The following is a 27681-nucleotide window of genomic DNA, read 5'->3' as shown; positions in this document are numbered from 1 at the left end:
AGACTGTTTTGGATTGGTTGATCCTCATCAGTGCATGGCATGGATTAATGAATGGTTTTGTTAATTGGTGATCTTCAATAGAAAATATATCCCAACTACTTTAAAAGTAAAGAGGCCCTTCTTAATGTCACTAGAAATTTACAGAAGGTGGAATTTGAAGGAGACACTTTATCACTTTACAATGACCTATCACCAGTGACCTTGGAAAAAAGAAGGCAGCTACGGTCAGTGACACAAGCACTGAGAGAAGCGGGATTAAGATACAAGTGGGGGTTCCCTTTTAAATTAGTGGTCACAAAGAACAATCGAGTATACATTCTCAATGACCCGGATGATGCGCCAGATTTTGTAAAACGCCTGGGCTTGCCACCCATAAAACGTAACTCGCCGGAGAAATCACCACCTGCTGTTCAAGATGCAGACTCACGGGAGCGTCAAAGGCTAACACCAGACTGGTCAGTCCAGGGCTCAAACAGGCAAGGATCGAGGTCCTCGGGCTCACCACCAACCTCGCCGATCTTGATGAATGAGGCCCCCGAACCGGAGACTGAATAGGACACGTGAGGTGTTTTTATTCATCGGGAACCACTTTTCTCTTACAAAAGACATAAAGCATGTATGAGAGTTCGCAGTCTTTATTACAGATGGAGGCTGTATTTCCTGGGGCGAATATGCTTCCCTCCACACTGCCTAGTCTTGTGAGACACCTCTCGTGGGTGTGCGGAGAAGACATGGCAGAGCCATGCCACTTCTGGGACACGGTGTTTCTTAGGGGTTATACCGTTTTGGCTCACTTGAGTTATATGTTCATTTGTTCATGTTTTTTTTATATGATAAGGTCCATTGCATTCCAGAGGTTTAGGGCCCGTTTCCACTAGTGCGACGCGATTTCGCCGGCATTCCGACGCTTGTAAAAACGCATGCGGGTGCGTTTCCGCATGCGTTTTACCCGCGATTTCGCGTGCGATTTCGCATGGCAGGGTGCCATGCGAAATTAACCATGACACTGCCAGAGCAAAATAACATTGAGAAGGGTGCGAAATCGCACGTGAAATCGCGGGTAAAAACGCATGTAACAAACGCATGCGTTTTTTACTATTAAATACATTAGCGGCGATTCGCACGGATTCCCGACGCAGGCGAATTCTGCGGGTCCCGCCGTGCAGATTTGGCCCGCCGCCAAATCGCTCCCGCACGCCGCACAGGTGGAAACAGCCCCATCCACTAACATTAACTATGCGAATCCGCATGCAGTGCCCGCATGCGGATTCGCCCTAGTGGAAACCAGCCCTTAGACTAATACGGAAATGTTATAAGGGTTGGGTTACAGGGGCCTCTGTCTTTCCACTTTACTGTCTTTATTTAGTTGAGTAAAGGTCACTTGGGAAACTAAAATGATAAAGATTACCTCTTTAAATGTTAAGGGATTGAACGCTCCTTTAAAGCGTCAGTTGCTCGCTAAAGAGGTGGAAAGACAGAGGCCTGATATTGTATTACTTTAAGAGACCCACTTTAAAAATGACTCTCACCCCACATTGAGGCTGAAATATTTTCCAACGGTATTTTATGCTTGCGGTAAAGCAAAAAAAGGAGGGGTAGCAATTTTGATCAAGCAGGATGTCCCATTTACAATTCATAGTTCATACGCTGATCCCCAAGGTCACTACATCTTACTATATGGTCAATTGGGCAATATGGAGGTAGTTTTGGGTAACATTTATACACCTAACACACAACAGATTCACTTTCTAAACAAAGTACAGAGACGTTTAATGACATTCCCAACTGATTGCTGGCTTCTAGGGGGTGACTTTAATCTGACGTTCTCAGCTGCACTCGATAGATCGGTACCTAGATCAACAATATCTCAACATAGAATAGAATCCTTGAGCAGAGATTTCCGTAAGTGGGCGAGAGAACACCATCTAGTGGATTTATAGAGAATAGCCCACCCTACCTCTAGACAGTATACATTCTATTCCAACCCTCATGCTTGTTTCAGTAGGTTAGACTACTTTTTTGCATCTAAAATACTGATCCAAAAGACTAGTCAAACTGAGATCCATGACATCACATGGTCCGACCACGCTCCAATTACCTTAAACTTAAATTGCCACACAAAGCTTAGAGGCCCTTTTCACTGGCGTCTGAATGAGTCTCTGCTTAGGGATGAGGTGATACATAACACTATTAAAAAAGAACTGGAGGGATATTTCACCCTTAATCGTGACTCAGTTACTGACCCCTCTGTTTTATGGGAAGCCCACAAGGCGGTCTTACGAGGAGCATTCATTAGGGAAGCTGTACAGAAAAAAAAGAAATTACAAGGCCCTCCTAGATTGGAAATTACGCAGCCTTAGAGACGCTGAATCCAAATATAGGCTTTTTCCATCAAGAGCTAACTTTCGCCATTGGCAAGAAGCTAAATCAAAGGTGTATGACTTACAACTTAGGATTGCAGAGAGGGCAATGCTGTGGACTAAACAACTATTTTATGATAGGGGAGATAAACCTCACACGTTATTAGCACGTAGACTAAGGGAACTTAAAAGGAAGAGATGTATGTTATGCTGTAACCAATAAACATGGAGTCTCTTCAGCAGACCCATCCCATATAGCGTCAGCTTTTGAGGCATATTACTCAGTTATATAACATTAATCCTCCTGGAAGCCGGGAATCAGTGTCCCTTAAAGAGAATCTGTATTGTTAAAATCACACAAAAGTAAACATACCAGTGCATTAGGGGACATCTCCTATTACCCTCTGTCACAATTTCGCCGCTCCTCGCCGCATTAAAAGTGGTTAAAAACAGTTTTAAAAAGTTTGTTTATAAACAAACAAAATGGCCACCAAAACAGAAAGTAGGTTGATGTACAGTATGTCCACACATAGAAAATACATTCATACACAAGCAGGCTGTATACACCCTTTCTTTTGAATCTCAAGAGATCATTTGTGTGTTTCTTTCCCCCTGCATCTCTCATGCACTGAAGTGTCAGGCTGCTAGTTTCTTCCTGCAAACAGCTTTGCCCTTGTCTGTAATTCCTCAGTATGTGAAAGCCCAGCCGGCTCAGAGGACGATTTATCCAGCTTGTAAAAGATAAGAGAGAAGAGAGAAGCTGCTCTAATCTAAATAATACACAGGCAGTGTGCATAGAGGGGCCTGGAAGGCGGAGTTCATATCAGAACCACAACACTGAAGAACTTGGCGGCCTTCCAGACACAGGCTGACAAGTCTGACAAGGGAAAGATACATTGGGCTTGATTCACAAAGCGGTGCAAAGTGTTTGCACGCCTGTGAAAAGCCCCTTATCACGCCTAAACTCACTTTAGGCATGATAAGAAGAAACTCGCGCGAATTTTCCGCGCGCAAAGTTTTGCGCGCGCACCCGCGTGCGAAGCGCCCCGCGCCCATTGAACCCTATGGGACTTTGCGCGCAGGGAGCTTCGCGCGAAGAGCAGCAAAAATCGGTGATAACTCAGCTTTGCACGGATTATCACGCCTAAAGTCTTTTAGGCGTGATAACTGAGTTATCACCGCTTTGTGAATCAAGCCCATTGATTTATTACAGAGACAGTGATAGTATAAAGTGCTGCAGTAAGCCAGAACACATTAGAATAGCTTTTGGAACTTGTAGGATGATAAAAAACAGGATGCAATTTTTGTTACGGAGTCTCTTTTTAAAGAGACTCCGTAACAAAAATTGCACCCTGTTTTTTATCATCCTACAAGTTCCAAAAGCTATTCTAATGTGTTCTGGCTTACTGCAGCACGTTCTACTATCACCATCTCTGTAATAAATCAACTTATCTCTCTCTTGTCAGACTTGTCAGGCTGTGTCTGGAAGGCTGCCAAGTTCTTCAGTGTTGTGGTTCTGTGATGCAGGCCCCTCTCTGCACACTGCCTGTGTATTATTTAGATTATGGCAGCTTCTCTCTTCTCTCTTATCTTTTACAAGCTGGATAAATCGTCCTCTGAGCTGGCTGGGCTTTCACATACTGAAGAATTACATACAGGCAGAGCTGTCTGCACTCTGCAGGAAGAAACAGCCTGACACTTCAGTGGAAGATAGCTGCAGGGGGAAAGAAGCACACAAATGATCTCTTGAGATTAAAAAGGAAGGGTGTATACATTACATTACATGCTTGTGTATGGATGTATTTTCTATGTGTGGACATACTGTACATCAACCTACTTCCTGTTTTGGTGGCCATTTTGTTTGTTTATAAACAAACTTTTTAAAACTGTTTTTAACCACTTTTAATGCGGCGGGGAGCGGCAAAATTGTGACAGAGGGTAATAGGAGATGTCCCCTAACGCACTGGTATGTTTACTTTTGTGCGATTTTAACAATACAGATTCTCTTTAAGATGAAAGAATTTTTAGATGGCCTGAATAAACCAAAACTTAATGCAGACCAATTGGAAGAATTAAATACACCAATTCAAGAGGGTGAGATCCGGGGGGTTATTAAAGATTTACCCACTAAAAAAGCGCCAGGCCCAGATGGGTTTTCATATGCTTATTATTAGAAATTTAAACATATTCTAGCTCCCTACATGTGCGATATGTTTAATGTTTTTTTTAAAGGAGATTTGATCCCTCCCTCCATGAAAACTTCTAATATTATTATGATTCCTAAAGAGGGTAAGGATCCACAAGATGTACGTAGCTACCGCCCTATCTCACTGATAGATTCAGACCTAAAGATCTACACTAAAATACTGGCGAACAGGCTGACCCCACTTCTGCCCTCAATTATTGATGGGGATCAGGTAGGATTCATAACTAAACGACAAGCAGGCGATAACACGAGACGAGCAATTGATATTGTGGACTGGGTAGGTGAATATCGAAGGCCTTCTCTGCTTCTGAGTTTGGATGCGGAGAAGGCCTTCGATAAAGTGGATTGGCAATATTTATTTGAAGTATTACAGCGCTTTGGCTTCTCCGATCTCATCCTCACTGCTATACAGGGGTTGTACTGTAATTTACAGGCTAGAGTATGTGTACCTTTGGTAAACTCACCTATGTTCAAATTAACGAATGGCACACGGCAGGGGTGTCCTCTTTCGCCCCTTCTGTTTTCCATTTGCATAGAACCACTGGCTATAGCTATAAGGGAATCTAAAAGATATTTCAGGGGTAAATATAGGTGGGAAAGAGTATAAACTGTCCCTGTTCGCAGATGACGTGCTTCTGTCATTATCTTCTCCCATTACCTCTCTCCCCAATCTACTTAAAGGAATACTTAAGGCAAAAAAAAAAATGACATTTACTCACCTGGGGCATCCCTCAGCCCCCCGAAGCTGGATGGTGCCCTCGCAGCCCCGCTCCGATCGTCCTGTCCCCGCCGGCGGCTACTTCCGGTTCGGCGACAGCCGCGGAAAATCAGCCGCGTTCCCAGCCTGTCGGCGGCTGTCGCCGAACCGGAAGTAGCCGCCGGCGGGGACAGGACGATCGGAGCGGGGCTGCGAGGGCACCATCCAGCTTCGGGGGGCTGAGGGATGCCCCAGGTGAGTAAATGTCTTTTTTTTTTTTTGCCTTAAGTATTCCTTTAAGGTGATACACGATTTTGAGTTATTCTTGGGTTTTAAAATAAACCCGGATAAAACGGAAGTTCTCCCCCTCAATCTTTCTCAGGAGGCTCTGGATAATTTGAGAGTTGGCTTTCCCTTCAGATGGAAAAAAGATAGCATCAAATATCTAGGCATACAGATTGGTAGTTCATATAAAAAACTTTATGATTTAAACTTTATCCCACTATTCGACCAATTTCGTAGAAATTTAGATAGATGGAACCAATATAATATTTCTTGGATCGGCAGAATCTATACTATAAAAATGAATTTGGATTTTTATGTCTATGTGAAACTTTACCAATCGCTATTCCATGTGGACCTCTTTCTAAGTTACAGAAAGATGTACTTCGTTTCATTTGGGCTAGGGGGCGGCTAAGGGTTTCAAATAAAATATTAATATCAGATAGATCCAGAGGGGGGCTTTCAGTCCCACAATTTTGTTTATATTATTTGGCTTCTCACATTCGCCAAGCTGCGGAATGGGTGGCCTCCCCATTGCGTACCAAGTGGGCAGAACTGGAGCAGGCCTCAATAGCTCCATATTTAATAGGGGCACTCCCAGGAATCACAAACACTGGTCCACATGACAGCCCAGGGGCCCCAGGTCTCTCTCACTCACTGGGGCCCCCAAACCACCATGCGACACCTAGAGGAAAGTGCGGGCAAGCCCTGGACCTCTCACCTCCAGGGAACTCACCCCACCACCTCTAAACTGAATGCCAACTGCAACAAACACAATTGCTAACTTCCAGTCAGAGCAATATCCTGCCTCTATCTGGCCAGCAGACGCTTGTCAGCCAATCAGGTGCACTGTCATACACCCTTTGCCTGCTGTACCATACCTAGCAGGAATTACATAGATTAGCATTCAGGTGGGAGGCTTCGGTTGGACGCAATCGTGAATTGCGTCGTTTAACAGGGACGCCCCGTGTAGGCACATCTCCCACACGGTCCCCTCCCTAACCACTCACCTGTCAACCGCATCGTAGAAGCTGCAAAAAATAAAATTTAAAATCACAAACACTGGTCCACATGACAGCCCAGGGGCCCCAGGTCTCTCTCACTCACTGGGGCCCCCAAACCACCATGCGACACCTAGAGGAAAGTGCGGGCAAGCCCTGGACCTCTCACCTCCAGGGAACTCACCCCACCACCTCTAAACTGAATGCCAACTGCAACAAACACAATTGCTAACTTCCAGTCAGAGCAATATCCTGCCTCTATCTAGCCAGCAGACGCTTGTCAGCCAATCAGGTGCACTGTCATACACCCTTTGCCTGCTGTACCATACCTAGCAGGAATTACATAGATTAGCATTCAGGTGGGAGGCTTCGGTTGGACGCAATCGTGAATTGCGTCGTTTAACAGGGACGCCCCGTGTAGGCACATCTCCCACACGGTCCCCTCCCTAACCACTCACCTGTCAACCGCATCGTAGAAGCTGCAAAAAATAAAATTTAAAATCACAAACACTGGTCCACATCACAGCCCAGGGGCCCCAGGTCTCTCTCACTCACTGGGGCCCCCAAACCACCATGCGACACCTAGAGGAAAGTGCGGGCAAGCCCTGGACCTCTCACCTCCAGGGAACTCACCCCACCACCTCTAAACTGAATGCCAACTGCAACAAACACAATTGCTAACTTCCAGTCAGAGCAATATCCTGCCTCTATCTGGCCAGCAGACGCTTGTCAGCCAATCAGGTGCACTGTCATACACCCTTTGCCTGCTGTACCATACCTAGCAGGAATTACATGCTATGTAATTCCTGCTACGTATGGTACAGCAGGCAAAGGGTGTATGACAGTGCACCTGATTGGCTGACAAGCGTCTGCTGGCCAGATAGAGGCAGGATATTGCTCTGACTGGAAGTTAGCAATTGTGTTTGTTGCAGTTGGCATTCAGTTTAGAGGTGGTGGGGTGAGTTCCCTGGAGGTGAGAGGTCCAGGGCTTGCCCGCACTTTCCTCTAGGTGTCGCATGGTGGTTTGGGGGCCCCAGTGAGTGAGAGAGACCTGGGGCCCCTGGGCTGTCATGTGGACCAGTGTTTGTGATTTTAAATTTTATTTTTTGCATCTTCTAGGATGCGGTTGACAGGTGAGTGGTTAGGGAGGGGACCGTGTGGGAGATGTGCCTACACGGGGCGTCCCTGTTAAACGACGCAATTCACGATTGCGTCCAACCGAAGCCTCCCACCTGAATGCTAATCTATGTAATTCCTGCTAGGTATGGTACAGCAGGCAAAGGGTGTATGACAGTGCACCTGATTGGCTGACAAGCGTCTGCTGGCCAGATAGAGGCAGGATATTGCTCTGACTGGAAGTTAGCAATTGTGTTTGTTGCAGTTGGCACTCCCAGGAATGTTAGATACTCCACCTGAAAAGTTTAAGCCAATTCTCAACGCTGTTAATTTTACGTGGCTACTATGGCGAAGGGCCTCTCAACAATATAAGCTATCTAAATTTCCATCTCAATTAATATATCTGAAGGGAAACCCATCTCTCCCCCAGAACTCTCTGATAAGACCTGAAGATCCCTTTTCTGCTACAGCTCCCCACAAACTTCGGGATTTCTATGACAGCTCATGTTCCAGAATGCTGGATTTTTCACAAATTCAGGAAAAATTTCCAATATCACACCGCAAATTTTTTGAATTTCTCCAAATCCGGTCATATGTCATAAAGAACTTGGGATTGGCTCCCCTATCTCCCAGAACATACTGTGAAAATATTCTATTTGATTCAGACAGAGAACCAGGAATGATCTCTAAATTCTATTCAATTCTAGCCATCCCGGAGGCTTGCTCTTTTAAGAAGCATAAATATATGATTTACTGGGAAACAGCATTAGGCTCCAACCAAGAACTTTCTGATTGGGAAGATATATGGTTAAACGCACGCAAAACTTCGATATGTACCCAGACTAAGGAAAATATCTATAAAATATTTCAATTCAAACCGACCCTACAGTGTGCGCTCCTCAAACAAATCCTTATCTGTTATATCTCTATGTTACTATTAGTTGTCTGGATCGCTCCTCTATTTAAGTGCGTGTTTCACTTTAAAACAGTCAAATATAAAAAATATACAGGGCGCTCAACAGCACAAGTCACAAATAAAATTTCTACCAACTGAAACAGAAGTTATAAAGATGCATATAAAAGTCCAAAAAAAGTCCACTTATAACTGCTTCCAGGCTCATAGAGAATACACCGGGTGCAGAGAGTCTTCCAATGTTATACAGTAAACAATATACGCTTCACCAGATGTTAAGCTGCCCTTTCCAGGATCAGCAAGTAATTCCTCTGGCCCAGCCAGCATTCAGAGTCTCCTAGATCCGATCTGCTTCCTCTTGTATCCTCACAGCATTAGGGCATAAAACAGAGAAGCAATGTGATAGTGTAATACCATTTGGTAACAGTATAGCTATAAGGTTCAACCAGACACCAGTGCTCCCAGTTCTTACAGAGACACCACATGCTCCTTCACCTAATGCTCAATGGAGCCTCTCACCAGATTTGATGGCTGACCCAGCACAGACCAGCAAAGCAGGCTTCACAGATATTGATACCAATCCTCCTCCAGCAGAAGCGTCCCTAAGACTCAGACAGGGACCAGCATAGTGTAAAACCGTTTTTTTATTTTAAAATACTAAAAATTAGTGCATTCACAAACATCCATTAGAAATGCGCATATAGAAAGTACTTGAGCTCGTCTAGCGTCCCTCGCTCCTTAGGCTCCACCCAACTAGTTTCGTCCAATGACTCATCAGGGGCTTGGGCCAGTCAGAGCGAGAGGACGCTATATACTCCCACCCCACAGTCACATGCTGCAAGGTATCAGCATAATTTGTCACCTGCTAGTGTTTAGTTCCAGCGTGCGCTGTGATTGTCCCATAGATCCTTCTGTAGTTATCCACGATTGGCTAGGAGCTGCCTACATTACCCATAATCCTTGTGGGGCCAGTTTCTTAGCAGCGTTGCAGCATGCGCTATGACTGTGCCACAGATCCTCCTCTAATCTTCCGCAATCAGCTGAGAGCTACCTACATTACCCATAATCCTCATGGGGCCATTTGTTCAGCAACATTTTGGCGTGCGCTATAATTATACCATAGATCCTCCTCCAGTTGTCCGCAATTGGCTAAGAGTTGCCTACATTACCCATACTCCCCATGGGGTCAGTTGCCTAGTAACGTTCCATGGGGTCAGCTGCTTAGTAACGTTCCAGCATACGCTGTAAGTATAGGTCCATCTTCCTCTAGCTATCCGCCATTAGCTCAGAACTGCCTACATTGCCCATAATCCTCATGGGGCCAGTCGCTTAGCAACAGACCAAAATCCTTCCACATAGCGCGTTTTCCCATATTAACATGCTAATGTATAAGGGAATCTCCCCACCCACATTGACTACATTCGCCTTAAGCCTTTTGGTCTGTCCTTTTCGCATGCACAGTAATTTCACTGGCTTAATCCCCTGTCTACCAACATCCCAATAACCTCCTAAACCATTAAAAGCTGTTAGCTTCTTTTCCTTAGTCCTATGCAACTCATAAATTATGCATCTCCTATTCCACAACTCTTGAATGGTGTGGAATGACAACATAAATTATATACAAAATATGTATATCCTCCTCCCTCATTTTTACAGAGACAACCTAATAATAAAATTAAGATAAAAAGTTAATTAAAATTAATTAAAATACCCCATAACAATAACAAATAATCAGGGGTGCACTATATGACATCACCCAAGGCACCATACAATGGCGATGCCATACAATACACTCCTCCTCCATCTTACAAGGAACACTGTCAATTGAGAACTCCATCAGAGCGGCACAGAAATTACATCAGTAGCAATAATGACAATGGTCATCTTCGTATTCTACACCAGGGTCCCCACGTGATTCCCAGTCCCACCAGAGTTTACCACCCCAACACACATTGCAGATGGCCCTCCGATGCTACCTTCACATGTTTGCCTGTATAGGTGCATATATCTTAGTCATCAGCTATAAAGCAGTTAATGTCTAGCTCAACATTCAACCCACCACCAGGTACCATGGTCTGCAAATCATAGATCCATCTGGTCTCCATCTTTGAGATTTCTCTAACCTTGTGACATCCTCTCCATTTTGTGGTAAGCTTTTGGACGCCACAAAATATCAGTACTGCTGGATTACTTCCATGTTTTTCTTGGAAATGTTTGGACACATTGTGGCCCTTGAACCCCCTGCTGATGTTAGCAATATGCTCACCCACTGCGTCTTCAGAGTCCTTTTTGTACGACCCACATACTGCAGCCCGCATGGGCACCATAATAGGTAAACCACATGCGTGCTGCAGCAGTGGATAAATTCATTGATTTTAAATTTTCTTCCTGTCTGGTTTGAAATTATTTCTTTCATTCTAATTCCCTGTGCTTTCTCACATGTAGTACATTGTTGACACGGATAAAATCCCTTATTGCCCCATACATCTGTTTTATTAAGGACTCTGGGACCACCTACATATGTTTTGACCAGCCTTTGCTGCAGGTTTTGCGCTCGTCTATAAATAAATTTTGGGCGTTCCAGTGTTCTCCCCAGAGCCTTTTACCAGGGTGCGCCGCCCGGCTGGTCTCTTCTGAGCGCCCGGCTGATCTCCCCCGAGCGCCCGGGTAAAATTATCCCATTCTGTGCGGCTCATCAGTGATCAGCGGTGGCTGTATCATTGCAGCCAGCCGCTGTCACTCAGAGACACTATCTCCGCCCACCTCCTCAGCTCCCGGCAGTTGTGTGGAGGGGCGGGGAATGCAGGAGACGTTACGCAGCTCACACATGAGCTCTGAGTGAAGAGAGGAAGCAGGGCTCTCGCAAGGTCCTGCAGACGCTGTCCTGTCGTCCTCCTCTCTCTGTACGAGCAGCTTACATGAGCTAGGAAGCGCTGCTCTGGAATGTCCAGCCAGACGCTGTCCTCCTCCTCCTCTCCCTGTACTCAGAATAACGCGCAACTCTGATGTTTGTGGCATGTCCAGCCAGACGCTGTCCTCCTCTCCCTGTGCTTATCCCAGCAGCAGCGTGTATGTAATCTCTGTGTAATCTCGCTGGCTACTATACACTAACTCCCCCCCCCCCCCCCTCAAGAACCTTAGGATGCTTAACCCTTTGACTCCACAATTCTCCAGTTCTACCACTGCCTTCCACAGCCCTGATTGATGCCAGAAGTGAGTGTCACAGGTGTTAGGGAGCTGCAATTTGGAGGGGGGGTGAGCCAGAGTACAGATAGCCACAGACTCACCCAGGGCAATGGCAGACAGAGGCACAGAGTGATTACCTGGGGCTTCTTCCAGCCCCTTTAGTTGTTGTTCTCCCTTGCAGTCATTCCGCACCGCTGTGTTCCTCTCTGAACGCTGCATGCACAGCCACATGTCACTTGCCTCCTCCACCACATTCCCGTTACCAGCAGCGTTTTGCACTTGCGCGGTAACTAAAAATTGCTACTGCGCATGGGCAAAACACTCCTAGTCACAGGAGCATGATCGAGTAGCTGCAGGGCTAAGGAACAGAGCAGTGTGGAATGGCGATCATGGAGCAGGAGGACTTTAGGGGGCTATAAGAAGCCCCAGGTAAGTAACTAGTCTAATTTTTTTCAGTTTAGTATCCCTTTAAGAGATTCCAGTACAAAAGACAGAGCCTAGCCTGTCAATTTATTGGGGGGGGGGGGGGGGCGCGCGCGCGATTCCCCACCTAGTGGCGCCTAACCTTCCACCACCCGGCTACTTTTTCATACCACCCGGCTGGAAAAAATTTCTGGGGAGAACACTGCGTTCCGGGAGTACTTTTCCCAGAGTTGGATCGTTTCTAAGCAGGTTCTAATGTCTCTTGAAGACACCTTCAACCTGCTTCTATTGAGAATTGAATTGCAACATCACCGCATATTGAAAAGCATTGGAACTGCCAGTGTTCATATCTGGATTATTTGACCTCCTTGACATCTGTAGAAACTCCTCCCTCTCTTTCCCCATTATATCCTCTGATAATTTTTCCAAATGCTTCCGGTTATATCCCTTCTCAGCAAACCTTTCTATTAGCATTTCTGCCTGCATGATATAATCACTCAGCGTTGAGCAATTTCTACGTATCCTGCTGAGCTGTCCCTTTGGGATATTCGCCATCCAAAGTGGATGGTGACATCTCCGCACCGGTATATACGAGTTTCTATCGGGTTTTTTGAAAAATGTTTTACTTCCCAGGGTACCTTCTTTTTTCGTCACCACAATGTCAAGGAAGTCAATTTCTTCAAAACTATATTTCATAGTGAGTTCGATACCTAATTGGTTACTATTCAACCATTCTACATACTTTTTTTAACTGATCCACATCACCTTCCCAAATCCAAAATAAATCAAAGCATTGGAGGCTTTCAAGCGAGCACTTGAAGAACAGAATCTATTAGGTGAAGCACAAATTGAGTTTATTTTAGAACTATTGGAGTTTTCTTTATCACATGCCGTATATACTCGCATACAAGCCGAATTTTTGACCCCCAAAAAGGGGGCCAAAAGTTGGGGGTCGGCTTGTATGCGAGTTGTGGGTGGTGGTGGTGGTCCGCCGTTACATCGCCGTTACCAGGGGAACCGCTCTTTCCTGCCCCCTGCATCGTCACAGCAGCAGCGCCGGGCGCGCTGCTGTGATACACTTAGGTCCCTTTTCCACCAGCTGAATCGCAAAAACGCAAACCGCTAGCGATTTTACAATCGCTACGGTTTGCTTTTTAACATAGGAATCGCGGTAGGTAATTTCCACTACCGCGATTCGTTTTTTACTTGATAGCGCCGCGGAGTGACTTTTGCCGCGATTTTGCTATGCAGTGCATAGCATAGCAAAATCGCGGCCGCGAACGTCGGGGAATCGGCGGTAATTGCGATTCAGCAATCGCTAGCGTTCAGCGTGAACGCTAGCGATTGCTAGTGGAAAAGGGCCCTTACTGTATACGGATGATGAAGAGGGGAACCCGGAGTAGGAAGCGGCCGCTGCCTAAAGCAGGTAATAGCAGCGGTGGCCGCGGAGGGGGGAGGAGGAGAGGGGGCTATACTGGGCACTTTACTGGCTATACTGGGCACTATACTGGCTATACTGGGCACTATACTGGGCACTTTACTAGCTATACTTGGCACTTTACTGGCTATACTGGGCACTTTACTAGCTATACTGGGCGCTATACTAGCTATACTGGGCACTATACTGGCTATACTGGGCACTTTACTAGCTATACTGGGCACTTTACTGGCTATACTGGGCACTTTACTAGCTATACTGGGCACTTTACTAGCTATACTGGGCACTATACTGGGCACTATACTAGCTATACTGGGCACTATACTAGCTATACTGGGACACACTGGGGGGGGATCACGCGCCTGCACCAATCCAGGATTTCCTACCCCTGGCTTATATGGGGGGGCAATCATTTTCCCCTGGTCTTTCAGGTAAAAGTTGGGGGGTCGGCTTATATGCGGGTCGGCTTATATGCGAGTATATACGGTAATTATTTTTGGTTTGATGGGAAGTTTTATTTACAGACTGTTGGCTGCGCAATGGGGGCAAAATACGCGCCGAGCGTAGCCAACATTTTCATGGATCTATGGGAAAGAGAAGTTTTGGCACTACCACAAAGCAAGGGAGTAAAAAATTGGAAAAGATTTATAGATGATTTATTTTGGATTTGGGAAGATGATGTGGATCAGTTAAAAAAGTATGTAGAATGGTTGAATAGTAGCCAATTAGGTTTCGAACTTACTATGAAATGGAGTTTTGAAGAAATTGACTTCCTTGACATTGTGGTGATGAAAAAAGAAGGTACCCTGGGAAGTAAAACATTTTTCAAAAAACCCGATAGAAACTCGTATATACCGGTGCGGAGCTGTCACCATCCAGGTTGGATGGCGAATATCCCAAAGGGACAGCTCAGCAGGATACGTAGAAATTGCTCAACGCTGAGTGATTATATAATGCAGGCAGAAATGCTAATAGAAAGGTTTGCTGAGAAGGGATATAACCGGGAGCATTTGGAAAAATTATCAGAGGATATAATGGGGGAAAGAGAGGGAGGAGTTTCTACAGATGTCAAGGAGGTCAAATAATCCAGATATGAACACTGGCAGTTCCAATGCTTTTCAATATGCGGTGATGTTGCAATTCAATTCTCAATAGAAGCAGGTTGAAGGTGTCTTCAAGAGACATTGGAACCTGCTTAGAAACGATCCAACTCTGGGAAAAGTACTCCCGGAACGCCCAAAATTTATTTATAGACGAGCGCAAAACCTGCAGCAAAGGCTGGTCAAAACATATGTGGATGGTCCCAGAGTCCTTAATAAAACAGATGTATGGGGCAATAAGGGATTTTATCCGTGTCAACAATGTACTACATGTGAGAAAGCACAGGGAATTAGAATGAAAGAAATAATTTCAAACCAGACAGGAAGAAAATTTAAAATCAATGAATTTATCCACTGCTGCAGCACGCATGTGGTTTACCTATTATGGTGCCCATGCGGGCTGCAGTATGTGGGTCATACAAAAAGGACTCTGAAGACGCGAGTGGGTGAGCATATTGCTAACATCAGCAGGGGGTTCAAGGGCCACAATGTGTCCAAACATTTCCAAGAAAAACATGGAAGTAATCCAGCAGTACTGATATTTTGTGGCGTCCAAAAGCTTACCACAAAATGGAGAGGATGTCACAAGGTTAGAGAAATCTCAAAGATGGAGACCAGATGGATCTATGATTTGCAGACCATGGTACCTGGTGGTGGGTTGAATGTTGAGCTAGACATTAACTGCTTTATAGCTGATGACTAAGATATATGCACCTATACAGGCAAACATGTGAAGGTAGCATCGGAGGGCCATCTGCAATGTGTGTTGGGGTGGTAAACTCTGGTGGGACTGGGAATCACATGGGGACCCTGGTGTAGAATACGAAGATGACCATTGTCATTATTGCTACTGATGTGATTTCTGTGCCGCTCTGATGGAGTTCTCAATTGAGTGTTCCTTGTAAGATGGAGGAGGAGTGTATTGTATGGCATCGCCCTTGTATGGTGCCTTGGGTGATGTCATATAGTGCACCCCTGATTATTTGTTATGGTTATGGGGTATTTTAATTAATTTTAATTAACTTTTTTATCTTAATTTTATTATTAGGTTGCCTCTGTAAAAATGAGGGAGGAGGATATACATATTTTGTATATAATTTATGTTGTCATTCCACACCATTCAAGAGTTGTGGAATAGGAGATGCATAATTTATGAGTTGCATAGGACTAAGGAAAAGAAGCTAACCGCTTTTAATGGTTTAGGAGGTTATTAGGATGTTGGTAGACAGGGGATTAAGCCAGTGAAATTACTGTGCATGCGAAAAGGACAGACCAAAAGGCTTAAGGCGAATGTAGTCAATGTGGGTGGGGAGATTCCCTTATACATTAGCATGTTAATATGGGAAAACGCGCTATGTGGAAGGATTTTGGTCTGTTGCTAAGCGACTGGCCCCATGAGGATTATGGGCAATGTAGGTAGTTCTGAGCTAATGGCGGATAGCTAGAGGAAGATGGACCTATACTTACAGCGTATGCTGGAACGTTACTAAACAGCTGACCCCATGGAACGTTACTAGGCAACTGACCCCATGGGGAGTATGGGTAATGTAGGCAACTCTTAGCCAATTGCGGACAACTGAAGGAGGATCTATGGTATAATTATAGCGCACGCCAAAATGTTGCTGAACAAATGGCCCCATGAGGATTATGGGTAATGTAGGCAGCTCTCAGCTGATTGCGGAAGATTAGAGGAGGATCTGTGGCACAGTCATAGCGCCTGCTAAGAAACTGGCCCCACAAGGATTATGGGTAATGTAGGCAGCTCCTAGCCAATCGTGGATAACTACAGAAGGATCTATGGGACAATCACAGCGCACGCTGGAACTAAACACTAGCAGGTGACAAATAAATTATGCTGATACCTTGCAGCATGTGACTGTGGGGTGGGAGTATATAGCGTCCTCTCGCTCTGACTGGCCCAAGCCCCTGATGAGTCATTGGACGAAACTAGTTGGGCGGAGCCTAAGGAGCGAGGGACGCTAGACGAGCTCATGTACTTTCTATATGCGCATTTCTAATGGATGTTTGTGAGTGCGCTAATTTTTAGTATTTTAAAATAAAAAAAACGGTTTTACACTATGCTGGTCCCTGTCTGAGTCTTAGGGACGCTTCTGCTGGAGGAGGATTGGTATCAATATCTGTGAAGCCTGCTTTGCTGGTCTGTGCTGGGTCAGCCATCACATCTGGTGAGAGGCTCCATTGAGCATTAGGTGAAGGAGCACGTGGTGTCTCTGTAAGAACTGGGAGCACTGGTGTCTGGTTGAACCTTATAGCTATACTGTTACCAAATGGTATTACACTATCGCATTGCTTCTCTGTTTTATGCCCTAATGCTGTGAGGATACAAGAGGAAGCAGATCGGATCTAGGAGACTCTGAATGCTGGCTGGGCCAGAGGCGTTATTTGCTGATCCTGGAAAGGGCAGCTTAACATCTGGTGAAGCATATACCGTATTTTTCGGACCATAAGACGCTCCGGACCATAAGACGCACCTAGGTTTAGAGGACAAAAACCAGGAAAAAAACGTTTTACTAAACCTGGTGCATGCATGGTGCAGGGGCATCTTGTGGATCTTCTCCCTCCCTTAATTATGTCCCCTTTTATACTTTGTGTGTCTCCTTTCTGTCTTCTTCTGCCCTGCTTGTGTCCTTCTCTGTCCCCATGTCCTCATATGTGCCCAGTGTCATTATCTCTGCACCCTGTCCTTGTATGTGCCTGATTTTTCCTTATATGTGCCTGATGTTTCCTCATCCCTGCCCCCTGTTTCATTATCTCTTCCCCTGGTGTCCTTTATATTTGCCCCCAGTGTCCTTATCCTTGTAGCTGCCCCCAGTGTCCTTATAGCTGCCCCCTGTCCTTGTAGCTTCCCTCGTGTCCTTATAGCTGGCCCCCTGTACTTATAGCTGCCCCTCCTGTACTTATAGCTGCCCCTCCTGTACTTATAGCTGCCCCATGTCCTTATAGCTGCCCCCCTGTGCTTATAGTCCCCCCCCCTCGTACATATAGCTGCCCCCAGTGTCCTTATAGCTGCCCCCCCTGTACTTATTGCTGCCCCCCTGTACTTATTGCTGCCCCCCTGTACTTATTGCTGCCCCCCTGTACTTATTGCTGCCCCCTGTACTTATTGCTGCCCCCCTGTACATATAGCTGTCCCCCCTGCACTTATAGCTGCCCCCCTGTACATATAGCTGCCCCCCGTACATATAGCTGCCCCCGGTGTACTAATTGCTGCCCCCCGGTGTACTAATTGCTGCCCCCCGGTGTACTAATTGCTGCCCCCGGTGTCCTAATTGCTGCTCCCCGGTGTCCTAATTGCTGCTCCCCGATGAACTTATTGCTGTCCCCGGTGTTGTCATGTCGGCGTCCCCAAGCGCCGCCCTTAATCCTCTCTGTCCCGCCTGCCTCTTAGTAGCGTGAGGCTTACCCCATAACGCCGCTATGAGTAGCGGTAATCCTCCTTGTAAAGCCGCTGAAGGGTTCACGCTCGCAGGCAAAGTATTTCCCTCTTCACTTCCGCATTAGTGACATATGCGGAAGTGAAGGGAAATACTTTGCCTGCGAGCATGAACCCCTCAGCGGCTTTACAAGGAGGATTACCGCTACTCATAGCGGCGTTATGGGGTAAGCCTCACGCTACTAAGAGGCAGGCGGGACAGAGAGGATTAAGGGCGGCGCTCGGGGACGCCGACATGACAACACCGGGGGCAGCAATAAGTGCATCGGGGAGCAGCAATTAGGACACGGGGGCAGCAAACCGGGGGCAGTAATTAGGACACCGGGGGCAGCAATTAGGACACGGGGCAGAAATAAGTACACCAGGGGCAAATATAAAGGACACGGGGGCAGCTATATGGACACATGCTTTACACACTCACATAAGGAGCCGGGGAAAACAAAATAAACGCCTGGGGACGTTGCCGACAATCAGATCGGAATGTTCCACTTCCACTTCTTTAGGGGAGGCAAGTCTGTTTTGGCACATTTGGACCATAAGACGCACCAATATTTTCCCCCTCTCTTTGAGAGAAGAAAAGTGCGTCTTATGGTCCGAAAAATACGGTATTGTTTACTGTATAACATTGGAAGACTCTCTGCACCCGGAGTATCCTCTATGAGCCTGGAAGCAGTTATAAGTGGACTTTTTTGGACTTTTATATGCATCTATATAACTTCTTTTTCAGTTGGTAGAAATTTTATTTGTGACTTGTGCTGTTGAGCACCCTGTATATTTTTTATATTTGACATCTATAAAATATTATTTAAATGGTATTTAACAACGGATAGGCTTAGTAAAATATACCCAAATACCTCGGCCTTATGTTGGAGACAATGTGGAGCACCAGGCACTATCGACCATATCTTTTGTTTCTGTCCGCAAATACAAATTTTGTGGAAGTCAATACAGACCTTAATTTATGAAACCATAAGGAAACATATCCCATTAGACCCCTGGGTGTATATACTGGGGAAGCCCTTTCCAGGCCTGAAACCCCATACTCAGCGTATGTTGAACCATATTCTTACCGCAACCAGATTGGTCATAGCAGCATTCTGGAAGAGAAGCTATAGCCCCAGAGTTGAGGATGTAATCAATAGAATTAAATGGATTAGATCAATGGAACACCTAACATCGATAATCCATGAAACTGAAGAATTCAAAAAGGTGTGGGACTATTGGGATTTTAATGTAGAGCGGGAGGAAAGAGGATTATTGTAAGATACAATTTTACCCAGAATGATCATTTAAGGATCAGCGACAATCCCTCAGAGCCTCAATTGATTATAGATGGGTACCATGATCTTTATGTTTTGATATATGCTAACCCTTTTTTCTCTAGCCGTCATACGGGACACTGGAGATGTGGCTCCGCCCATCCAATCAGTGGAAACCACCTGAAAGAGTAAAAAGAGTATTAATAGCCCCCACCCTCCCCTGGCTCCTCAGTTTAATTTGGTTTCCGTCCCGGAAACACCGAAGAGGAGTAGCTCCCTTAGTTTTTATTATTTTTTAGCTTCACTAGGTGGTGAGGCCAAGAGAAGACCGGGTGTTGGGTGATCGTTGTGAACGCTAAGTGGCGTCTCTTTATGCACCCGGTTTTCTGCCGAACGTGGTGTTCGGATGTCGATCACTCTGCCCTCCGTATGCATTTGTGCGGGCAAGGATCGTGGGACTCTCCCCCAGCTGCTTGGCATGGCAGCACTGCGCATGCAGGAAATCCCTGGGCCACAAGCGATGGTTGGGAAGCTGGCGCTGGTGGGGGAGTCTAATATAGGAGAACTAGGCAGCATAAGAAATGGAACTGCTCCTGTTGTTCTCCCCCATGCTGGAAAGATGGGATCACAGACAAGAGGCTTCCTAGTCTGTTCCAGCAGCAGAGGTGACTGCATTGACCATACTGGAGAGATGGGATCACAGGCAAGAGGCTTCCCAGTCTTTTTCAGCAGCAGAGGTAAGTGCATTAACCAGGCTGGAAAGATGGGATCACAGGCAAGAGGCTTCCCAGTCTGTTCCAGCAGCAGAGGTGAGTGCATTGACCATGCTGGAGAGATGGGATAACAGGCATGAGGCTTCCTTGTCTGTTCCAGCAGATGAGGTGTGTGCACTGATAGTGCTTTTTTGCAGGGATATACACTCATATTATGCAGTTTAGAGTGTGATTTCACCTGTGTTTTATCCTTTCCCGCTATCTATATCATAGCAAGCTGAAAGTAAAAGCGGGGGAGGTATAGGATAATGTTTGGAGAAGCCAAAAACGAAAATTTGCTATTGCAACATTAAGCTCCCCCAGTATTATAACGAGATGAGTAAGGAAAGCCCGGAGCAGTTTTAAGGAATCATTTGTTTCCTATGCTAGATGCAGAAACTAACATTTTACAGGGATGTGCACTCATATGTTTAGTATTAGAGAGTGATTTTCCCTGTATATATTTTTTTCTTTTCACCTATCCTCTGTGTCCATGTGATCTAACTGTGAATGTTAAGCAGCAGGTGGGGCAGCAATTGGCTTCCCCAATATTAGAACATGATGATTTGTCAAACCTGCACTGAAGCGATGGTGATTGACAATTAAGGAGTAATGGAAACTTTCAAGAAATGAATCTCTGGTTCGTTTTCAGGGAGTCCCTTGTTTCGAATTTGACTTCGAATCTGTTGCGATTACGAGTCGGTTTCGATTATAACTGTCAGTACGTTATGACTTTTAGTATGTTGTGATTATGATTTTTAGTATGTTGCGATTATGACTTTGTCTCTTTCGATTATGACTTCGAGTCTTTCGATTATGACTTCGAGTCTTTCGATTATGACTTCGAGTCTTTCGATTATGACTTCGAGTCTTTCGATTATGACTTCGAGTCTTTCGATTATGACTTCGAGTCTTTCGATTATGACTTCGAGTCTTTCGATTATGACTTTCAGTCTTTCGATTATGACTTTCAGTCTTTCGATTATGACTTTCAGTCTTTCGATTATGACTTTCTGTCTTTCGATTATGACTTTCTGTCTTTCGAGGATGACTTTCTATCGGTTTTGACTTCGTCTGGTTTGATTTTAACTTTGAGCCTCTTTCGAATTGGTCTGCAAACCTGTTTCGAATTGGTCTGATATACAGGCCGGCACTTTATCTATGCTGGCTGTGGAGATTGAAAATCTTGTAGAGAGGGAGAGCAGAGTTGACAATCCTGCTCTGAGGGCCAGTGCGGTTGTGTGGCAGAACTGTTCTGCATGGGAATTTACTGCCCATAAGGTTCTGTGGACCTATGCATAGTACGGTGTTGTTTTGGCAGAGTAGTGCTCCAGGGTTGTGGCCCTCCCTAGTTATGTCTTTTCAGACTACTTGTTTATCATCTCCAGTGTCCCGTATGACGGCTAGAGAATATTACAGTTAGACTTACCGGTAACTGTATTTCTAGACGTCATACGGGACACCAACCCACCTCTATTCCTGTCGCACTCTCTTACGGCTATTGGATTGGGGGTTTATGGGTTACACTTCTTTTGAGGTGTCTTATTTCCTCTCCTCTTCTCTGTGTTTTAGTTGGAAGTTACTTGCATTACACTGAGGAGCCAGGGGAGGGTGGGGGCTATTAATACTCTTTTTACTCTTTCAGGTGGTTTCCACTGATTGGATGGGCGGAGCCACATCTCCAGTGTGACGTCTAGAAATACAGTTACCGGTAAGTCTAACTGTAATATTTTGCTCAGCATTTCATGGAATGGACACTTAAAGAAGAGAGGCATTATGTTATCCAGATATATACAGTATTTCTATCTTTTTAGTCTATTATAATAACTCACACATAGACACAGTTGATGTTAATGGATGTTTTTATTAAGTATCTCTCTCGAGAAAAATTGGCTATGTGTGGACTCAGTATTGTATTTTATACTGTTCATGACATTCTCTTTCGGTTAATAAGAGTTATAAAAAAAAGAAAATATATCCCAAAATATTGTAAGGTATTACAATAAGCCAGGGCATGTACAAAAACCACGCAAGTGGGTAGTGGATGTACATAAAGCTTTTGCCGGTGCAAAATGGATATGGGTATAGAAAGTTCTGGAAAAGGTGAAGTTTATTTAAAGCGGAATATAACCCTGCATTTTAATTTTGCTCTAAAACATTATTTACAGCATATTATATGCAACCAGCATTTGTTTTTTACTAGACCAGCATTGGAAGGGTTACACACAGAGCTTTAAAGTTCCGTGGAGGTGACAGGTGACAGTATATGCCTGCTCCTCCCCCCCCCCCCCCCGTTTCTCTAGGTTGATTCACATCTGATATCCTTTAAAGCATGGGTCCCCAACCTGGGGGCCGTGGCCCCCTGGGTGTCCTTGGGCAGATTTCTGGGGGGCCGCGGCTTCTCCCTCTCCCCCCGCTCCTGTTACCTTATGAGCGGGCGGCCGCTTCCTTCCTTATATTCCTCCAGTCGCGGCTCTCCTCTTCGCAGCATGTCGTATTACAGCAGCGCTTCCTGCACGGCTGCTGTAAGGAACCAAGGGAGCCGGGACAGCGGTTCCCATAGTAACGGTGATGCGTATCGCCGCTACAGAAAGCCGCTATCCTACCTCCTTCCCTCCTTACAGCAGCCACGCAGGAAGCGCTGCTGTAATACGACATGCTGCGAAGAGGAGAGCCGCGGCTGGAGGAATATAAGGAAGGAAGCGGACGCCCGCTCATAAGGTAACAGGAGCGGCGGCCGCGGGGGGGAGAGGGCACCTCTGCTAGCTACACTGGGGCAGCTATACTGGGGTAACTACTGGCTACACTGGGCTAACTGTACTGGGTTAACTGTACTAGGTATACTGGGCTAACTGTACTTGCTATACTGGGCTAACTGTACTTGCTATACTGGGCTAACTATACTTGCTATAGTGGGCTAACTGTACTTGCTATACTGGGGTAACTGTACTAACTATACTGGGGTAACTATACTAACTATATTGGGGTAACTATACTACCTAACTAACTATACTGAGGCAACTATAGTCCTTATACAGGGGCAACTGTGTTAGCTACCTATACTGGGGGCAACTATACCTAGATACCTACTTACCTATATACTACACTCAAAATCAGGGAAAAGAGGGGGGGCTGCCGCTGCCACTAATCACGCTCCCCCCGGGGGGCCCCAGAGAAAAGTTTGGTCGGGATAGTGGGCCCCGGGCTTAAAAAGGTTGGGGACCCCTGCTAAAACGTTTGACTTTTGGTTAAAGTCAAATTTTCAGACAGGAAGAGGCATGCTTGTTTCCTCCTAATTATAGTTGTGTGTGTGTGTGTGTGTGTGTGTGTGTGTGTGTGTGTGTGTGTGTGTGTGTGTGTGTGTGTGTGTGTGTGTGTGTGTGTGTGTGTGTGTGTGTGTGTGTGTGTGTGTGTGTGTGTGTGTATTTGGTGTAGGTGGGGGGCTAGTTTTAGGCTTAGGTAGCGGAGGGTCAATATTAGGTTACGATTATTACTGATTCTCTACTACATGTGGCACGCAATATTAGCTAGTGTGTTAGCTTAGCTAACCGTGCGCCAAAATTTCCAAGCGCTCTTTTTACATGTGCACTTCAAGAGGCTGCCGACTTCTGCCATCTGTTTATGAGCGTTGCATTTCTAGCAGACATTTAAAAGTAAATCCAAGATTGGAAATATTTTCTCCAAGTCCAAACAAGGAACAGTTTAAGTGTGTGGTGTGTATTTAAGAAGTGATTATTTGTTAAAACCAATATCTAAATTTAATTTTTGGAAATATTTCCAGGTGGCTGCCAATTAAAGGCCAAGTAGTATTTTCCACTCAGGAATCATCCCCTTATGATATTGCAGTTGTGGAACTGGAAGAAGATATCCCTGATGTATTGGAACCTGTGTTGTCATCTGGCTACTGTGCAGGTTTGATCACATTTAATATGTTATAGTTTTTGTGACAGAAAGTGATGTCACTACTCAGTCCTCAGCAGGCAGGAATCTGATGGAGCTGAGCTTGCTGAATCTTACTCATAAATCCACTAACACATCTTTCCACAGCTCCCTGCACTTGCAGTCGTCCCCATTAAGTTTGCTGTCCCTTTCTCTCCTTTGTTGGCTCATTACTTCATTGTACCCAAGCTTACCTACTGACAGAGAGCGGTCTAGTAGTACTATCCAGCTGACAGTTGGACAGTACTAGACAGCACTCTGCCAGTTGGATAGTACTACTGGACAGCTCTCTGTCAGTTGGATAGTACTACTGGACAGCGAGCTCTCTGTCAGTTAGGATAGCACTACTGGACAGCTCTCTGTCAGTTAGGATAGTACTACTGGACAGGGCTGTGGAGTTGGAGTCGGGGCAATTTTGGGCACCCGGAGTTGGAGTCGGAGTCGTGGTTTCAGAAACTGAGGAGTCGGGAGTCGGAGTCGCATGATTTTTGTACAAAATCCACAGCCCTGTTAAGTATTAGACTAAGGAGTCGGAGTCGAGGAGTCGGAGTCTGTGCAATTTTCGGGAGGCGGAGTTGGAGTCTTTGTTTCAGAAACGGAGGAGTCGGAGTCGGAAGATTTTTGTACCGACTCCACAGCCCTGCTACTGGACAGCTCTCTGTCAGTTAGGATAGTACTACTGGACAGCTCTCTGTCAGTTAGGATAGTACTACTGGAAAGCTCTCTGTCAGTTAGGATAGTACTACTGGACAGCTCTCTGTCAGTTAGGATAGTACTACTGGACAGCTCTCTGTCAGTTAGGATAGTACTACTGGACAGCTCTCTGTCAGTTAGGATAGTACTACTGGACAGCTCTCTGTCAGTTAGGATAGTACTACTGGACAGCTCTCTCAGTTAGGATAGTACTACTGGACAGCTCTCTGTCAGTTAGGATAGTACTACTGGACAGCTCTCTGTCAGTTAGGATAGTACTACTGGACAACTGTCAGGCTTGTCTTGTCAATAACCACAGGTTATGCTCATATGACTGACCCAGAGCACAGCCCATAACGCCTGCGCAAGCTCCTGCCTAACACTACTATACACCCATCAGGTAGATGCAGCATACAGTCTGACCGGTAGTTAATCCACCAGGCAGTACCTGATAATTCTTGACAATGCAATATGGGCACAGTGTATAAATGTATACAATGCAAAACGCAATGCGATTTCATAGCAATTTGTTTTTGTTTTTTTTATATACACAAGATGCGGTTCTGATGCGATTCCTATATCCATGCAATTTTTAAGAAGTCCTGCATGCAGTGGGTTTTTTTCCTTTTGTTCCTAGCATCCAGTGAAAATTGCATCAGAATCAGATCCGAATCCCATTGCGATTTGCAGTGTAAAAGAAGCCTTGTGATGTTTACATTGCGATTTTGATGCGGTTTTCACTGGATATTGGGAACACAAAGAGAAAATGCAGCATGCAGGACTTATGTGATCAGGCAAAATCGCAATTGCACTAATACAAAAGGGTTCCTGTGATTTTCATTATTTTGCTGATGTGCTTTCGTTTTGCGATTTGCATTCGTTTGAAAAATACAGCAAAATTGTGTGTTGTATAAAATGGGAGAAAAGTGCTACACAAATATTATTACTACTACTACTACTACTACTACTACTACTACTACTTACTACTTACTACTACCCCGTCCATGCTTGCCTATCCTATCCCCATAGTGTTTTTATCCCACTTATTACTACTCCCACTGTTTACTTTACCGTGTTACTACCCTTTCTGCTGTACAGCGTACTGGTAACGAAAGCTTTCGGTGTTTTACATAATAGGTTTGCACTCCTCGAACACCTAGGTGGTAAGCGGAGAGAGGCCAGGAGCCAAATGGTGGAGTACCGTTAGTTTAGGGGTAATTAAATAAATATTTACATTGTAAATATATAATTTTATACGCACAAGGATGGGTTGCAGGTCACTGCAATCACGCAGGGGCGTTGCTAGCCCCAAAGTTCAGTGGGACTTGCCCCGGATCTATTCTGGGATGCCCTGGATGTCCCCCAGGCAGAGTTAGCTGTGGTGCCTCAATGGTGGACATGCTGGGAGCTGTGGTGCATCAATCGAGGGTATGCTGGGTGCTGTGGTGTCTTGCTGGGCACTGTGATGCCTTTATTGGGCATGCAGGGAGATGTGGTTCTTCTATGGGGGCATGTTGGGAGTAGCTGTGCCTCAAAGCGATGCCCATAGGAGCATGGAAGGGGGTTGACTAGAAGGTCAGGGAATGCTATATGGGAACTACTGTATAACCTGGCAGCAGGCCAGCCCACGCAGCAGAAAGCCAGACCAGCCAGCACAGAAGCCAGATTACTCTGCTTAGTTATGTTTAAGTGACACTGGCTATTTATGTGAAAAGCTGAATTCATTTTTTTTTTTTTTAGTATTAATGGAGGGGCGTCATCCAACATTTTGCTGGGCAGGCCTACTTAGACAACTGTTAAGTTCATGTAAATTTGGCTCCACCCATGACCACACCCACATCCTGGTGTGTGGCCACACCCATTTTCCCAGATCTCAGGATAGCCCCAAAGATCAGTGGCACGTGCCCCAGATCAAATCAGAAGCTAGAGCTCCTAGTGTCTGATTCTCGGATGCTAGGGGGAGATTCACCAGCTACAGAGGATCTCTCCAGACTTGGAGAGCTGATGAAGGAGATGAGTAGTTCCTTCTGCTGTGCTACTGTTCTGGGAAAGGGGGGTTTGGGGGGATGAACAGTGAGGATGCACACAATGATGCAAGCTCCCTATGGAGACTTCACAGCTTCCAACATGTCACCACAACACCTAGCTTGCCCCATAGAGGCACCATAGCACCCAGCATGGCACCATACAGCACCCCGCATGCCCCAGCATGCATTTTTTTTTTTTTGTAATTAAAATTGATTTCCTTCCCCAGCCACATTGTCTGATCCCTTAATGAAAACATAACAAACTTTAAAAACATAAGAAGAAAATACACATTTGTTTTCAGCAGACAGTAAAAAAATTAAATTATCTTGATTGAACCCAAAAGCTTCTAATCAATTAACTGGCAGCAGAAAAAGTTCCTGGCTTGGATTTCTAAGTTGTCACGTCCTTTTCCAGTTGAATGGACATTTATATCAGACCATTTACCTAGTGCCGGGACAAGGTTCTGCAGCAACAGAGGCCGAAATTCGAGAGTGCAGCTTTGTTGTGTCCCCCCCCCCCCCCCCCTTGTCAATCGAACAGTATAATTCCTTGCTGGTCGATCGGGGGCGAACCATGGGTGAGGGGGGGAGGTTGTTACTGTTCATGGGGGGGGGGGGGCATATTGCCTGTGACACGCCTTCCGTCCTAATGTTTGTCTCCCTGTATTAACAAAGAAGACCACTCTCAGTCGCCCCTCCAGCCAGAGTGCTCCTTCCTCTGTGCTGCCGTCAACACCCGGTAGCCATAGTGACCATATGAAACTGTGGTTGCGCAAGATGGCAGCAGCATGGAGGACAGAGCCTGCCAGCTAAAGAGAGGAGTATGAAAGCACTT

General features: G+C 45.6%; 1 protein-coding gene across 6 annotated transcripts in view; it reads left to right on the top strand.

The window, feature by feature from the left end:
• The window catches only part of LOC137535911 (peroxisomal leader peptide-processing protease-like), a 177438-nt gene that overhangs the window by 5453 nt on the left and 144304 nt on the right, over positions 1-27681 (top strand). For all 6 annotated transcript variants that reach the window (XM_068257785.1, XM_068257787.1, XM_068257789.1 and 3 more), the window contains exon 2: positions 23969-24099. In XM_068257785.1, coding sequence (XP_068113886.1) covers positions 23969-24099 — 131 coding nt within the window. The remainder of the gene's footprint in view (positions 1-23968; positions 24100-27681) is intronic.

This window comes from Hyperolius riggenbachi, chromosome 10 (genome assembly GCF_040937935.1).
Source record: "Hyperolius riggenbachi isolate aHypRig1 chromosome 10, aHypRig1.pri, whole genome shotgun sequence".
NCBI classification, from domain to species: domain Eukaryota; kingdom Metazoa; phylum Chordata; class Amphibia; order Anura; family Hyperoliidae; genus Hyperolius; species Hyperolius riggenbachi.
The sequence above is the reverse complement of the archived record's forward strand: the minus strand, read 5'-3'. Positions and strand labels throughout refer to the sequence as shown.